General features: G+C 40.5%; 1 protein-coding gene across 9 annotated transcripts in view; it reads right to left on the reverse strand.

Moving 5' to 3' along the window:
• SYNJ1 (synaptojanin 1) overlaps positions 1 to 9,299 on the reverse strand; it is a 79,188-nt gene extending 69,889 nt beyond the window's left edge. For 7 of the 9 annotated variants that reach the window (XM_056858920.1, XM_056858921.1, XM_056858923.1 and 4 more), the window contains exons 1-3: positions 9,158 to 9,299; positions 2,813 to 2,899; positions 1,841 to 2,108 (exon numbers count right to left, since the gene is read on the reverse strand). In XM_056858920.1, the coding sequence (XP_056714898.1) occupies positions 1,841 to 2,108; positions 2,813 to 2,899; positions 9,158 to 9,281 (479 nt within the window). In that variant the 5' untranslated portion in view covers positions 9,282 to 9,299. Of the gene's footprint in view, positions 1 to 1,840; positions 2,109 to 2,812; positions 2,900 to 9,157 lie in introns of those variants that run through there. The other 2 variants (XM_056858924.1, XM_056858925.1) reach the window with 2 other exon arrangements.
• Positions 9,300 to 18,347: the final 9,048 nt, after the last annotated feature.

Here is an 18,347-nt window from a genome sequence, read left to right on the forward strand (position 1 = left end):
TTGCACATCTTTTCATCATGGTGTCTTGCAAATTCTTAGAAGATTTTTGGACTGTACAGTCTGTACACAGATTTATTCAAGAGCCCATAACCAATTGTAATCCTACTCTTCAGAGCAATTTAGTGAATTTTCACATAGTATGGGTCACATAGGATGGGTCAGGAATGACCCGGTGCTTACACAGGGGATCTTTACCTTTTTAAATAGAAAATCAAACTCCACAAACCTAAAATACAGAAACTTCAACGTACTTCCACTGATTATGGCAGATCAAAATGTCATTATGTCAGATATAGATGAAAATGCAAATAATAATTCTTAGGTTTATATGCAGATTCCTTTATTGCAGCAAACAAGTACAAGGAACTGAATCCAAGCACAGAACAGAAAACTCTACTTTCATTTTTTGAGTGTCAGCTTACAGCTATAAAGGCTGCTTATTCTTTGTAATAGTTTTTTACAAGTCTTCGGAAGAAGCATCTATCTATATGAGGGGCACTAATTTGGCTATTTGAATCTTACTCAGTCGCACTCAAATTTTCTAGCCTAATTTTCACAGCGACAAGAATTAGAAACTTGCTTCTAAAAATGTTTCAATTTTTAGACAGTAAATTTATTTATTTATTTTTCATTTTTGTGATTTATAGCCCGCCCTTCCTGGCCAAAGCTGGCTCAGGGCGGGTAACATCAGAAAAAGGTAAAGGTCCCCTGTGCAAGCACCGGGTCATTCCTGACCCATGGGGTAATGTCACATCCCACCGTTTTCTAGGCAGACTTTGTTTACGGGGTGGTTTGCCAGTGCCTTCCCCAGTCGTCTTCCCTTTACCCTCAGCAAGCTGGGTACTCGTTTTACCGACCTCGCAAGAATGGCAGGCTGAGTCAACCTTGAGCTGGCTACCTGAAACCAACTTCTCTTGGGATCGAACTCAGGTCATGAGCAGAGCTTGGACTGCAGTACTGCAGCTTACCACTCTGCACCATGGGGCTCCTCGGGGTAACATTATACAAAAAAATTAATATATCAATAATAAAATTAACCACAAAATCTAAATTTAAAACAATAAAATCCCAATTTAAAACTTAAAAACTACAAAGCTACAGATGGAGCCTAAACACTACTCGTGTTGCTGGATATATGCAGCAGGTTACCCCTCAGTTGACATTAATAATATAACAGGAGGGGGGAGAATAGGGAGGCCAGAAGATGATATTTGCGGCTGTCCTGTGCCCTTGGCCTGCAATTCCATTATATATAGTCAAAGTCTCATGTATTAGACAGGAAAGGAATTCAACCATTTACCCTTGCATTATAACACTAAAAACAAGATAGACCAAGCCTGCATGTCTGGACGGACTCCTGCTATCTGATAATTTGTCTACTGTATTATTTGCATTCCATGTCAATTTCACTCCCAGATGGGCAAAACAACATTTCCATAATAGGTAAATACAGCGTTGGGAAAAGGTCCTCTCTTTGTTGGATGCAAAGAGTTGCTGTACAGTGAATACAGTATTATTAAGTAGGGACAAAACAAAGTAAATGGTTGTTTTCCAACTTGAATCACCTCAGATTGTAAACTAACTAATACTCAGTGTACTATTATCCATGTTTCATGATAAATTTTAGTCAAGAGTCAGTAACTTCCTTCTATACTATGCAGTACAGCACTGCAGGGGTGACCTCACCAAACTGGTCTTCCCATTAACAGGAAATCCTCAAGTTACTGTCTTTTTATTTCTGTTACTACAAATGCAATTTCATGCATTTGAAAAATTTGACACAAGTTAAAATACTGTTGCACACATAATCCGTCAGGCATCCTAAAACATATCAACTCACCAGAAGAACCTGTTATCAGTGCTTTGTTCTTCCATGCTACGGTGGGCATTGAGACTAAGATCTAAACTGACCCCAGTAGAAGACCATGCAAAATAAAAGTTTCCTGAGTTCAAAACTTTGCGCACTTCAGAGATACGTTCTTCATCAGATGGATCAATTCGCAGTGATATTAAATCAGTGGAAGTAACACGAAAAACTTCAGATTCTTGAATCTTGCCCACAGACATACATCCCGTAACAAGAACTAGATAATGTAGTAGTGTATCTCCTGCAAGAGAGAAACTAAGTTGAATGATTATAGTTTAAATTTGCACACAGGTTTTTCTTCAGCATTTTCTAGTTTTTACATTCCCTAAAACACAGCTGCATAATTCTACGTTTTTTAAATGTAGGAGAATTGCCAGCATGAACATTAAAATAACATTTTAAGTAACTGCTGAGATGTCATCATGCATAGCTGTAAGACAAAAGGCGGTTTTTGTTTGTTTTATCATTGATAATGCACGTAAGAAACAGATTACTGTGGATCCAGAAAAAGTATACTTATATGTCTTGTGAGTCTGAAAAGATTAGCACTGATGAGAGAATGCTTAGTTTGCCACAGGCAGTAGTACAGACCACAAATCAAAAAGAGACTAGGGCATGCATGCATCAAAATATTATCCCCCCCCCAAATGACAGCTTACCCTTATCGCCATTCTACTTGCCCTTCTAGATCCAAATAAACCTGAAATGCCTGGTCTTCAAAATAAGTTAGCCATGTGGTACAGAAGAAAGCAATTCAGAAAAACCCAACCACCACCAAGCAATAACCATGATTTCCTGCTTGGCACAAAGAACTAGTAATTCATTTGGAATTATATACCAAAACGGTGCCAACAGAAATATGGCCTGACCAATCTGGAAAGAACTCTTATGGCTATTATTTCTCTTGAATGAAAAGCTGTCCCCAAAATTGATTAATTTACTCACCAAGATTTAACCTTAATACACCTAGAAGTCCATATGCATCCATTACCTTGGAGTACATGTTCTTGATTGCCTCTTTCTCTGCAGATGCTGTTAAATAAATGTCAGAATTGAGAAAGAATTTTCACTTATAAATACATTCTAGAATTCTCCTATGCCTTGGCTCTGAATATTTTACATTCAAACAACCAGAAAAAATATTTATGTCATTAACAGAACAATAGGCTTCTTAAACAAAAAGTGTCAATCAGTTCTTGCAGGTTATCCGGGCTGTGTGACCGTGTCAATATTTTTGCTGCAGAGAACACGCACAGTACCTGGTTTTAAACAATTAACCCGACACCATAGCTAGATTTCAACCCTCAGAGTGACCAGAGCAAATATTTTCTATTTTAATTTCACCTTTCTTTCAAAGAACTCACGACTGTATGCATGGTTCAGCTCCCCTCCCCTTTTATTCTGACAAGCAGGTTTGCCATTGTGCATGAGTGACAGTCTGGTCATCCACTAAATTTATGCAAGAGTGGGTATCTGAACCCGTCTCTCCTTTGAAAACACCAGTCATTGTACCACACTGGCTCTTTCAAATATTACACCGGCATCAAAATAACAATTTCAGGTGTGCCCAAAGGCTTGGGCATCTTCTGTTGGATTCTAAACATCCGGGTCCCATGCTGTATCACAAGCTGCTTTTGAAATTCCTCTCGGTTTCAGATGTGGTGCATTATGTGACATGCAACCTATTTCAGAAATTCAAGCTCAAATAATCTCACCTGAGGTATGCAGAACTAGTTGGGCAGTTCTTTGGATCCCAGATCAACACTTTAAGAATGAAAACTCGTAACAGCCAAAGTTTTTTTTTAGTTTTGTTTTTTTGCACATTGGCAATAATATGGGAAATAACCAGAGTCTATCAATTACATCAGTGCATATTACTGAGAACAAGTGGAGGCCCACAAACAAACATTGCAGACTGTTTTGAGTTTGCTTGTCAGCAGCCATTTACTATTATTATTTGTAATCCACCTTTCTCACTGAGACTCAAGGTAGATTACACAATGTAAGTCAATGCAAACAATAGGATGAGATATCTAATAAGCCATGTACTGCTCTGGTCAAAAAGCAAACTATGGAACTAGAAGCAGAGTAGAAAAAAATACCCAAATGACCAAGGAGCTACAGTAATTCTCCTCTAGCACAAAGCTAAAACTTTTTTCTTGATTGTTTTGAAAAAACAACATCACTTAGAACAATAGGATAGTTTTACTACAAGACTGAGTTTCTAGGATTAATTTATGTTATCAAGGAGCCAGGTGACTGTCTCCCATCTTCCAAAAGAGCAAACTAGTTCTTAAATTTCACAAAGTTCATACATCGAGCCCTACAAAGAAACAGGGCTACACACAGGGAACAAATTATGAGAAAATATTTTATTTATTTTATTTTCCAAACTTTCTATCCTGCATTTCTGCCCTCACAAGGACCACTAAAGCAGCTAACAAGATTTTTAAAATCACACTTTAAAACAATTAAAACCAACAAAAAATACAACACATCATTAAAATATCAAACAGTCCACAATACCTATAGCATAACCTTGCTTTACACAGGGTAGTTCTGACTGTATCTGATCTGAGGAGTGGAAAGATAGATCACTGTGGCATAAGCCTGGAAACAGCCATGCTTTTCTGTTACATACCATATAATCTTAGTGTAATTCTCTCAGCGTGTACCTTCTCTGAAATTTAGGAAAAATTGCTATTCCTTTTCGGTATGTAAAGTTCCAGCTGACACCTAATCATTAGACAGAATCGTATGGCTAAACAAAGTCATACATTGCTGTCATCACAGTGCTTCTATCTGCCACCTGAACTGGGTACAAATGCATGTTCAAAAATATCAAAATATACAGTCTGGGGAGTCAAACAGAAATTACCGTATTTTTCGCTCCATAGGACGCACCGCTCCATAAGACGCACCTAGTTTTTAGAGGAGGAAAACAAGAAAAAATCTTGTTTTCCTCCTCTAAAAACGTGGGCAGGGAGCGGGCGCGCCAAGCGCTCAGAACGGGCGGGGAGGAGGCGGGCGGGCGCTCCAAGAGCTCAAAGCGAGCTGGGAGGAGCCGGGCGGGAGAGGCGCGCCAAGTGCTCAGAGCGGGCGGGGAGGAGGCGGGCGGGCGCGCCAAGCCGCCCCCCCTCCGCTTCCCAGCTGGGAGGCGAGCAAGCGCACAGAGCGGGCTGGGCGGGCGCACAGAGCCGGCTGGGCACGCTGGAACGGCGCGAGGCAGCTTTCCCCGGCTGCCTCCCAGCGTGCCCAGCCGGCTCTGTGCGCACATTCGCTCTATAAGACGCACCCACATTTCCCCTCACTTTTGAGAAGGAAAAAAGTGCGTCTTATGGAGCGAAAAATACGGTATCAGTTTTTTAAACGGCTGTAGTAGTTTATTTGAGAGCACAGAGTGAGGATGCAGAATTGACAATATCTTGAATGATACAACAATCCTTTCCTTTCCTTTATCCCTTAGAAGCTCCTTGATCCATTGATCTTGAGCAGCATACATCTAATGTTTGAGGGATATAAGGACTGAAATAAATCTTGCCACTGGCAATGTAGCCTTGGGATCCCTCTCACTTAACAAAAAAGGCATTATGTCAGAGACGGAGGCATTAGATTTATATGTTAAAAGGGGGAGATATAATGTGATCGAAGTTCCTCATAAAAGCGGCATTCCAAGAGGGCATGAGCTAATGAATCAATAGAGCCAGAAGAGCAAGGGCAGGTCCTGTCTGGGTATGGGATATTCAAAATCCTGCCCTGCATAACCATAGAGGGGTTAGCATTCAGTCTAGCTAAACAGAAGGCTCTAGAAAGACAAGGAGTTGTGATACAACAATACTAGCATTTTTAATAAGGCAAGGTTTTGTCCTTTTACAGTTCTTAAACTTTCATCATGATAGCAATCTGATAAGATTTTGTCTAACAAAGCAAAGAACACCAGTTACTAAAGTCAATTCTAAACATCTCTACATGAAAAGGCAACACACAGCATACTCTGATTTTTCAAAAAGCATTCTAAAGGATGAAGATATAAAATATTTGCTCTGCATATGTGCAGGCATGAACTATATTGTTGTGCTAATTCATACAAGCACTTGTTTCAATTCTCAACAGACCCACTTAACTTCAAGTGGCCCTGGAGATTTTGTTCTTTCACTTAGTTACATTTAAATAATTCAAGTACAGATGTTACATTGTATCAACAGAAGTCCAACACATAAATTTTAAATTAAATTTATTACTAAGGGCTGCCAAGGCACGTGCCTTAAAGAGTTGTGTAGTGCTGCAATTCCAAGGTGTTATATTTCACTGGCAGTTTGGTGCTATCTTCTATTATAGCAGCTGTGGCACAAACAGAAGCTTGCATTGCAACAATTAACAGAGCATACATGCGTTTATGCTAACAGAAAAACATCAACTATTGGGAAAAGTCTCACATGTACAATATCTGAAATATTTTTAAGGGTATGTATTCTAGGCATAATATCTGAGATAATTTATTTTGTACATTTTTATCCCACCCTTTCCCAATAACTTCAAGGTGGCCTACACTGGTTTTTCTTCCTCCATTATATGCTTACAACAGCCCTGTGAGGTAGGTTAGGCAGTGAATGACTGGCCCAAACAAGCTTCATAGGAGAGCAGGGACTGGAACCTAGTCTGACAGTCTAACCACCACATCACACTGATTTGCAGGTTATATCTGTATTCTTGGACTAGGATCTCATACTCCGCCATAAAAATTCTCTGGGTGGCCTAGGCCCTAGGGCCAGATAACCTCTCAGCCTAGCGGCTAGCCTCACTCACAGCTTGTCGTTATGAGGATAAAGCAGAAATGGGGAGTGATATTGTAATCCACTTTTGGTGTTCATTAGTAAAAACAGCTGTGAATAAATAAAAATTAATAATTTGCTGTTACATCTAAAGCTTAAATAAATAAAAATTAATATTTTGCTGTTACATCTAAAGTTTAGATGTAACATCAAATTATTAATTGTTATTTATACCCAGCTATTTTCTAGATTCTAAACCAACAAACTATAAACTAAATTTTCCCTGCAAATCAGGATTCCAAACAGTGGATTAGATTATATGGTTGCACAAATGGAAGGAGTCTGCACAATAGGATCTTTCTTGCTCACCCCTTCAACACATAGCCTTAAGGTGACTGTGCCTGATTTTCCCTCCTCAATGCAGCTTCCAGTGATATGGAACATTTTGTCCATGAAGGCCCGTTACCCTCACAGGGTGTTTTGGGCACACAAGGATTTCTGGGGGAGGACAGGGAAGATACTGTTTTGTGAGCTTCCTTCTAGTTGAAAGTCTGTAGGATTCAACCCAGTGGTTAGTTTTCAGTTTGGAATCCTGGTAAGCAGAGAAAGCATAACCCACATAAGTTTGTGGTTGCGATACAACATAAATTATTACTTCTGCTTTTACAGCAAGCCACTCATTAGCTGGCCATGCATGAGGAAAGGAAGGAAGGCGTGAGCCAATGGACCGTCCACACACACATATTCACAAAGCAGCAATCTATGGATTGCTATTATATCTGAACCTAAATGTATTGTGCCAGATGTAACAAATTTTAAAAGTAACCAACATAGGGCAATTATTTTGAAACACCTTTCTTTACACAAGACAACAGAAGCATGTACAATAGAAGTATCTACTATATAGAAGTATCTACTATAACCAAGTCTTAGAGCAGAAAGTCAATATCAACACAGCTAAGCTGCCAATGTTAATGAGATTGATGCAAAAACACAGAATTAACCCAAACAGGAATTTAAAAGCATTAAATGATACATCAATTTTGCTAAGGCACAAAGAGAAGGAGTGACTAAGGAACAGGAATAATATATACAGTGAGTATGTTTTTCTATTGGTTTCATAATACATTTATATCAGTGTGGCATAGTGGTTAAGAGCTGCGGATTCTAATCTGGAGAACTGGGTTTGATTCCCCACTCCTTCCATATGAAGCCTGCTGGGTGACCTTGGGCTAGTCAGCGATCTCTCTGAACTCTCTCACCCCACCTACTTCACCAGGTGTCTGTTGTAAGGTGGGGAAGGGAAGGCAACTGTAAGCCAATTTGAGACTCCTTAAAGGTAGAGAAAAGTGGGGTACAAAAGCCAACACTACTTCTTTGTCTTAAATATTCAAACATTAATTAATTGCAAGTGGGAGTGACTACTGGAATGGGTTTTCTCTTTCTAAAGTTTAACACCTCTTATAAAAAGAAAGTTTGGGCAAATTCTATTGCAATGATCAGTCTCTTCATCTGGAGTACAGAAGGATGCTTATATCTACAGAGAACACTGGATAGGGGACTAAATAAAAAAGCAGGAAAGTTCGGATTTCATACTGTTAAACTTGTTAAGGTTAAGAGCTGTCAAAAGTACTCATTATGATGGCTTCCTCTCACCATGTTGACTTTGTTAAATAGCTGAATTAATGGATATTAAACCTACTACTGAAGGAAAATCTACTTTTTTTACATAGAAGAATGAAGAAACTGCTAGAATAGTCACTAGCATGAAATGCACACTACACAGTTTGTTATAACTAGAATAGTTAAAATTAGAATAGAAGTGTAAGGTATTTTAAGGAGCAGTAAACCATAATGAATCTCAATACTCTCAGGTGGAGGCCATTCACATTATCGACTTTATGATCCTTTTAACTTGTGATGCTGGAGATTGAACCTGGGACCTTCTGCATGCTACGCACATGCTCTACCACTGAGCCATGGCCCCAAAGCTTAACCATAGCAGCATGAGATTTCTGAACTTGTTAAATCAGAATTTGCAATTGGCCACCCAGTCAGAAATCATGGCTTGAAGCTGGATTGCAAGTCATGGTTTGTGCTATGATTTGGCATGATGTATGAATGAAATATGAATTTCCATTATGGAAAATGAAATCAGTCAAGCAGCTCTAAACCATGTTCAGATTATGGTTTGGGTTCTTAAACTATAGCTTGTGCAAACCGTGGTTTAGCATGATTCCTGAACTCAGCCAGCTGTCGGAGCATGTCTAGTTATTACCAATAAAGAGGACTATACTATGCAGTTTCACACCAAATTTCAGAAGATAAACATTTGCTAGCCAAAGGATTACAGTAGCATGCAACTCCTTTCAGCAAAGCACTGTGAAATGTTCAAAAGAGTTATCACACTGGCAGAATCGACATAGTGACTCAGTCGTTCATCTGCTTCCATGTTTCACAGTTATGAGTTTTAATCAAGTTAGCCATCTGTCCATACTTGTAGAGTTATTTAACTTACAGAGAACAGCCACTGCTCCAGACTCAAACATAAGGCATTCTTCCTTGTTTCTGGCTTCCACTATCACACTGAATGGTGGTGGATCCAATTTATGATAGATACGATATCCTTTACTGAAAGCCATTTTTCCTTTGTCAGAGGTAGAACTATGTAATAAATAAAAAAAAAGTTCAGTTGGTAAAAGTTTCTCAGACACATTAACTGCAAAGCAGTCTGAAACTAACTTGCATTCATTTACCAGTGAACTGCAACATAACATTCCACAGTTATGCTTACTGATGTGAAAAAAATCACAACCTTCAGGAATGCTTTTTAATGAAGCTGCATTCCAACAGCCATCCCATGCATGCAAGAAGTTTTATCATGATTACCCAAGATAATCCAAGTTAAAATGAGATAAATGTTGCAGGTGGAACATGTTTGCAAATAAAATATCAATTAGTTAACATCATAAGATAACACGGTTCTGTGAGTATAGTAAAATGTTCAGGATACTTTCAAAACATAAATATGACTCAGATTGCTAGTTACATCAGTGGGGCCTAAATGCATATCTGCATCAGTTGCTCTGCCCAGAATATATCCCAAGAGTAGATACTCCACTGGCATCTGCTCATAATACCACAGCCTGCCATTTCAACCCACAAGCTAGCATACCAAACCCCAGTCGTATCTATTTGAAAGTAAGTAGTTCAAGCAGCTTAAAACAACAAACTAGACAACTACCACCAAGCATTCCCAGCTCTTTGTGCATTTGTAATTTTTTTTAAATATATTTTTATTGCATTGGAAGTCATTTTACATCTCCATACCTTTATAATTACAATTTACACTTTCCTTCTTCCAATACAAGTTTCCCCCTTTCCCTCCCCCCACGGACCAATCCATAATATCATATTTTCATATTTTCAGCCATGAGCATAGCCTTTTTAGTTTTACTAAAGTCTCTTTGTTGGCTTCTCCTCTTTTCACCCAATTAATATATGGGTTCCACTTAGTCTTCATTTCCATTTCTTCTGTTTCTCCCATCGTCTGTTGTTTTAAGTATCCCAATACATCTGTTTGCACGTATTCGAACACATAATTATTCCACCTGTCCATAGTCCACTTTGTTTTATCTTTCCATCCAAAAGCTATTGTGCATTTGTAATTCACACACACAAAAAAGAGCAACAGCAGAATATCACAGCAAGGCCTAGGCACAATTCTCTGCATCCCACAACAATGAAGTGCAAGCGGGGGGGGGGGGGGAATCTGCACAGACATTAAGCTGAAAGCTCTCATGTGGGCAAAACCAAAGGATAACTAAAGGTGACTGGACAGCCAGATTCACGGTATAAGCTTTTGAGAGTTATTCTTCAGATCCTCACAAGCTGAAGAAGGGAGGTTTGACCCTCGAAAGCTTATACCACAAAAATCTTGTTCGTCTCCAAGGTGCCACTGGACTTGAATCTAGCTTTTCTACTGCAGACCAACTTGGCTACCCTCTGAAACTAAAGGCTCTACTCCCTATCCCATCCTCACCCCCACCAATTACCTGCTCGCATATTGAGCAAAAGACTTCAACTTGCATTATGCCACATATTAAAATAATCAGGTGAGGTCTTAAATCTTGGTAGTTTATTTTTATTCTTAAAGGGTTTTATGTTACGATCGTGCATCCCACATACACTCACTCAGCCAGGTGAAGCTTGAGTCAAAGATAATCAAAGCTCAGCTAGAAAACACACAAGACAGAACTTGATACTGCATTTGCTTCAGTGTCTCCTGCTAAAATACAATTATCCAACACTTAGCAGAAAATTTCCAGACAGCCCTACTGATATTCCACATTGGTACACAAAAATGCAGACTACAACCTACCTATTCTACAGATCAGCCCACAAAAGGAACAGAACATACCCATCACAACTTGGAAATTAAGTAGCTTATTTCTGCTAGGCAAGGCAGTAACTGTACAGAAGCCTCAGGCATGCCTATATATAAAAATGGCTAATACTGATCTTAAATTGTGTTTAATAGATACCTTCATTGACCAGTGAATGGTAGTGCTAAAGTCTACAAATATCAAAGAATATCTTAGAGTGATTTCAGCAGTTCTTACTGCCAGCCTCACTGAAACTCTGTACCATCAAGTATAGAAATCATTTATTTCAGTTCACCACAAAACAAGAGAAACGGATTACCTAACTTGACAGTAACGGAACCACAAGGGGTGGGAGTGGAAAACAGGAACCAGAGGTGAAACAATTTATAGCCATTCGTTTTAGGGTAGCTAGGAATTAAAAAGAAACAAACAAACATTGAGTCTCCATATGTGAACACACCGAGCATTTTCAGTGCTGACCGCCTTAATCTACACATGTCACAAAGCACAAAAAGCCTTAATCTACACGTGTCTCATTATTTTGAATATGGAAACAAACAGCAGGTTAGTGGCCAGAGCACTAGTGAACAAAACAGACCCAGAGAAAAGTATTTTGATCTGGGGGGGAACCATGTGAAAGTTAAAACCTCTCCCCAGGTTCTGTAAGAAGAAGATTGTAAGGTGATTGTAAGCTGGTTTGATTCTTCCTTAAGTGGTAGAGAAAAGTCAGCATATATAAACCAACTCCTCCTTTGGTTCTTGTAGGTTATCAGGGCTGTGTGACCGTGGTCTTGGTATTTTCTTTCCTGACGTTTCGCCCGCAGCTGTGGCAGGCATCTTCAGAGGAGTAACACTGAAGGACAGGGTCTCTCAGTGTCAAGTGTGTAGGAAGAGTAATATATAGTCAGGAAGGGGTTGGGTTTGAGCTGAATCATTGTCCTGCAAAAAGTATATATAAAAAAAGTATCAAGACAATGATTCAGCTCAAACCCAACCCCTTTCTGACTATATATTACTCTTCCTACACCCTTGACACTGAGAGACACTGTCCTTCAGTGTTACTCCTCTGAAGATGCCTGCCACAGCTGCTGGCGAAACGTCAGGAAAGAAAATACCAAGACCACGGTCACACAGCCCGGATAACCCACAAGAACCAATGAACTCTGACCGTGAAAGCCTTCGACAATATTTTCAACTCCTTCTTCTTCTTTCCCCATCACCAGCGATGGGGAAGCGACCCTCCCGTTTTCCTACGGCCGTTGCATTCAACCACCACCCTCCCCACCTAAGCAGAGAGCCCCTGTGCAAAGACCAGCAGGCACCGCCATCGGCGTGCGGCCTCCCCTCGTCTCCGTTTTCACTCACGGAGAGAGAGAGAGAGCCCCGTCCGCCAGAAGAGCGATTCCTCCCGGCCCTCGGAGAAAGGGGCAAACTGCCACCACCGAGAGTCGCCGTTTCGCTCGCGCTGCTGAGGAGGAGAAAACAGCCAGGCAGGGACCCCCGTGGGAGGGCGAGCGGCAGCCTCACCGGGGGGGGGGGGATCACCACCATCAAGACGGACCCAAAGCCCGCCACCCACCTCTGGTGCGTGACAAACCGAGACAGAGGGGGCAGAGCAGCGTGTGGGTGTCGCCGCGGCTCAAGCTGCCACCATCTTGCGCTGAGGGAACCGCTCGTCCCTTTCCCCTCGGCAGGGGTGGGGGGCTGGGGCTCGTTTTGACAGGCGGTAAAAGGGAAGGATGGGGGGGGGGCTGATGTCTTGTCTTGTCTGGCCTCCCCCACCCCCACCCCCGTTCGACTCAGCTTACTTCGGCTCCCCTCACCGGCTCCTCCTCCGCCGCCACCTCCAGGGGCGCTTCTTGCTGCCGCTGCCCGAGGCGGATACTTCACTTCCTCTCTGGCAGGGACGCCGCTTCCGCATAGCAACGCCCCCCCACACCGGAAGTGGTTGTGAAAGAACGGGGGGAGGGGGTCGCGAGCGGCCGCTGGGGGAGGGGCTCAGTCGGGCCTCTCGCGCGCCGGATGTGGTGTGGGGAGTTTGTTTTGTTTCGCCGCTTCGTGTTTTATGTCCATTTGTGTGTGTGTTTATTTATTTATTAGATTTATAACCCGCCCTCCCCAGCAAGCTGGCTCAGGGCGGGTAACGTCATTTTCAAAACAGCGACCAATATATATCCAAAATTAAACCAACAATAAAAGTCGAAAGCCTCATGTGATGGCGCGTCAAGACTAAAAGAAAGCTGCAGGGGCCGCGCAGGTGACACCCTCCAGGATGTGTATTCCCATTCAAGGGAGGGGAGGGGAGGCCAGTAGGATGGTATAAATAATATGAGCTATTATAAATTATAAGATTGCACAGAGAAGCCGTTGAAATTCATAAACATCAGCACAACTTTTACAGAAAAGAAGAGAGTTTAAGAATGAATAAGGCTTGGCTTCCTGTCCTGAAAACCTCCAGACTAACAAAGACTACAGTCCACAATAGCCATGCGGATTAGCTTTGGATTTCACACATTAACAGATCACTTCAAGATACAATAGGTCCATATTTACAAGCCACACCCTCATTAGAACATTATCTTGATACTTACAGGACAATGATTAGCACATTACCTTTAATACTTTGCAGACAATGACTCAGCTCAAACCCAACCCCTTTCTGGCTATATATTACTCTTCCTACACACTTGACACTGAGAGACACTGTCCTTCAGTGTTACTCCTCTGAAGATGCCTGCCACAGCTGCTGGCGAAACGTCAGGAAAGAAAATACCAAGACCACGCTCACGCAGCCCGGATAACCAACAAGAACCAAATTATAAAATGTCCTCTCTTTGACAGCCTTGCTCAGGTCTTGCAAATTGAGGGCTGTGAGTTCTTGTAGGTTATCCGGGCTGTGAGACCGTGGTCTTGGTATTTTGTTTCCTGATGTTTCGACAGCAGCTGTGGCAGGCATCTTCAGAGGAGTAACATTGAAGGACAGTGTATCTCAGTGTCGAGTGTGTTGGAAGAGTAATATATAGTCAGAAGGGGGTTGGGTTTGAGCTGAGTCTGAGGGCTGTGGCTTTCTTTACTGAGTCAATCAATCTCTTGTGGGGTCTTCCTCTTTTCCTAGCATGACTTTTTTCTAGTCACTCTAGTCTTCTCATAATGTGACCAAAATACGACAGCCTCAGTTTAGTCATTTTAGCTTCTAGGGTCAGTTCAGGCTTGATTTGATCTAGAACCCACTGATTGATATATATATATATATATAATATATAATATATATGTGTTAAGTGCCGTCAAGTCGCTTCCGACTCATGGCGACCCTATGAATGAAAGTCCTCCAAAATGTCCTATCTTTGACAGCCTTGCTCAGATCTTGCAAACTGAAGGCTGTGGCTTCCTTTATTGAGTCAATCCATCTGTTGAGTCAATCCATCTCATATATATATTTTATATATATATATATATATATATATATATATATATATATATATATATATATATATATATATATATATATATATATATATATATAGCAGTCCATGGTATCTATAACACTCTCATCCAACACATTTCAAAGGAATCTACTTTCTTCCTATCCGCTTTCTTCAATGTCCAGCTTCCACACCCATACATAGCGATAGGGAACACGATGGCATGAATTAACTTAATCTTGGTGGCCAGTGACACATTTTGATATAGTTCGAATTTAAGGTTGACCCTGGCTTTTTCTTTTTGAACTACTTTATGAATTTGGGTGTGCTTTGTTCTGATGCGAGCCTCAGCCGGTGTGAATGGGGAGCGGCAATGTAGAAATATCATTTTATGTCCGCTCCATCCGCTACTAAATGCTTTCCTAGACACAAGTGGAGTGGCGGAGAGGGGGATTACCCAGGGCGAGTGCTGGGGACAAGGCTGGTGGTCTAAGCGGGGAGGTCTTTTGAGCAGGCGCAGAGCTGCTTTGCCTTCCAGTACCTGAGAGAAAGAAGGGGCACGATGGTTGCATGTGAATAGCAAAGAGCCGGTGTGCGCACGTGCTGTTTCAGCGAGTGACAGAAGGCAATGCGGATGTTAACATGACTAACACCCCACCCAGATGGCTTTAGTGCAGCTTCACAGGAAGCCCTTCCTCTTTAGATATGGCCCCTGCCGACTAGTCAAACATTGTCTTGTTTTAATGTTTCCTATATATTCTTAAGGCTCTCTTTGCGGACACTTCCACGAATCCATAAAGCAAATAATTTTGTCTGGTTCCCACAGTGCAAGGGTCTATAAAGGTAATGCCTTCCCACCATTTTTTGTTATGTTTTCTAGATGAAAATTTTAATTGCTAAACTGTTTAGTCACAGAGACTGCAGATATGTTTGTTTTTCCCATCAGGGCTATGTTACTACTTCAGTCCTAATTGTATTAAATTAGGACTATGTTAATTACATCTATTTAATTATTTCCTACTTCATTGTTTTAAAGATTACTAGACTCATGGGTTAACATTGCATTTCATTTTTTATCTTTTGGCATGTATGTTTAATGCCCAAAGGGTTCCTGATAATTCCAAAGTTTAACAGTTTTTTAACCACTAATGACATTTTAAAGGTGTTATTCCTGAACTTTTATACAACTAAAAGTCCTTTCCCTATTTTAAGAAAATGCTATTTTGTAATATGCAGTGCTGTATCTGCTAAAGATCTGATGCTATTATAAGCCATATCCTTAAAAATGTATTAAGTGCAGTCTGACATTTGCTTTTTCAGGCTGCACTGCCTTCAACATGATTACTGCAAAGAGCTTTAGGGCTGTAGCCAATGCCTTTTTCTATTTTTGGATGACACTTCTTAACAGTCAAAGATTAGATATGGTGCCAGAATTACATTTGTTTCATTGTCTGTGTGCAGTTGTATTTATTTAAAACATTTCTGTGCTGCCTTTCCACCAAAATAGGGTCCCTAAGGTGGTGAACATTAAAATAGAAAGACATTATTTAAAATAAAAATGTATAAAAAATATTATCAAATAAAACAAACACACTTAACACAACCAGGGAGGTTGGCCAATAACAGTTAGTTTGGGAGTACCAAACAAGGCCACACTACCCCATCTGTCCCTTGGTACAGGTCAGCCACCATGGCAACCAAGACCATTTCAGTCCCATAATGAGGCCTGACATCAGATTGGAAAAGATCCAAACAATCCGCTTCAATCAGGAATCCCTGAAGTTGCCCAGCCATCACTCATTCATCACCTTGCTCCAAAATGGTACATTTGAGACTGGATGACAGTTATTCCGCTCTCCAGGGTCCAGAGGTTTCTTTAGGAGTGGACGCACCACTGCCTGCTTCAAGGCAGGAACAACCAACCCCCTCTCATGAATGCATTTACTGATTCCTGGACCAAGTCCACTAGCACCCCCGCTCCTCCTCTCACAAAGATTTAAGCAGCCAGGAGGGGCAAGAGTTATACAAATGTAGTAGGTCCCAAACTTTAAGAATTCTGTCCACACCCTGAGACTGGACAGGCTGAAAGGTATCCTACACAACTTGACAAATTGGTACCCTGGGACCATTTGATCCTGTCACTGCTAATATAGAGTCCAATTTGGAATGAATGCAGATTTTTATCTGCAAAACATTTATCAAAACAACTACAGTGAACTGTAGCCGGGAACCCAATAGTCCTGACCACCTGGAAGAGTTCCACAAGTTTCACTGTGCAGTTGCAATGGTGATGAAATATTGTTCCTTCACTGCCACAGAGTAAGCTTTAAAATTAGATCTACCTCAAGCCTTATTTGATGTATTAACCTTCACTGTTACTTTACATGTCTCCTTTATCTTTTAGTTGTCTTCAGCCTAAGGGGCTGCCTGGGTTTATAGACCTGAGAAAGGGTGCCTAGGAGCAATCATGTCAGTTGCCCAGGACATTTCCTCATTCCATGTACTGCACATTATTCATTGTAATTATTACTACTGAATCTTTGTGGTACAACTTTAATACGCAAAAGCAGAGCACGTTTTAACTTTTAGCTGAATTGTGTGCACTGCCAAAGATTCTTGAAATTTGATGGAAAGTTGCAGGCACTGCCAAGTGTAATGCAAGGTATAATGTCAACTTCAGCTTCCAGCTTCATAAAAAATGAAGGCTCCAACCCTGTGTCCCTCAAGTATTGAACATAGTGGGACTGATTTTCAACTGAACATGAGTAGGATCATACACAGTCATTGTTATCAGTTTGACAAAAGCCATTTTAGGTAAAAATTACCGGGTGGGTTAAATTAGACAAACCTTGTTCCCTTGGTGTTTCAGGTAATTTATGAACAAATAGCAACAGTCACAACATAGACCTCTGGGGGATCCCACCTTCCTCCACTGCAAAGCTATTTATTCCCATCCTCTACCTTCCTGTTGAGGCTAGTTGGCTGTATAAACATTCAGTGCAAGGAATTCAGAAAAATGACCCAGTGTCCAAAAAGCAGACTGTACATTTAATATTTTCTTTACATCACATGACAAGGAGCATCATGAAATACAATGATCCACTGTTATTCAGTATTCCAACTGCTACTTTTCTCAAATATAAAGAAATACAAATAAACAAGGCTATCAACCACCCTGACAATGACAGTGCTCTTCAGAAGTCAAACTGATCTCAGTAGCAACATGGCTCTTAAAGTAAGTTTATTCTTTAAAATTTTATTAAGCAATTGAAGTAATGTTCTGGAGTATTCAATATGCACATAACATAAGCAGCATGTGGTCTGGGGGCTTTAATATTTTGAATTATGAAACTTGTGAGAAATATACTCTTGATATGAGATAAAGGGACTTAAAATGTATACACCATAAAACATACTTTTTACTTTAGTGGGTTTTCATTTTCACAATGAGAAAACAAACTGCATGGGTGAAATATTTTCACTTGGACATTTCTTGGATATATGGAGACAGCCACTGCTTTTAATTGTAAACAATTATGAACGGTCTGAATTTAAAAGAAAACTGTATTAACTGAATGTAACTGCTCACATTCAGCTATTTCCGCAAGCTATAAACACATGTCCAATAACACTTGGTATTATTTTGGAAGCTTTTTTACTCTTGGGAGATCATAGCACATTCACATTTTTTTGAACAGCATAGTTCATGTTATTACCTAATTTCAGCAGCTCACTCTTGTTCTGAAAGATGACACTATTATTTCAAATAAAAACTGTAGGGTTATACATATTTGCATCTAAATTGCTAATAAATTTTATAATACACAATTTCCAGTTACCTACTGGACAGTGAAGTGAAGCCATGGCCACCATGGGGGTATAAAAATTGTTTGTAAACAAG

The sequence above is a fragment of the Euleptes europaea genome, chromosome 12 (assembly GCF_029931775.1).
Source record: "Euleptes europaea isolate rEulEur1 chromosome 12, rEulEur1.hap1, whole genome shotgun sequence".
Classification (NCBI taxonomy): domain Eukaryota; kingdom Metazoa; phylum Chordata; class Lepidosauria; order Squamata; family Sphaerodactylidae; genus Euleptes; species Euleptes europaea.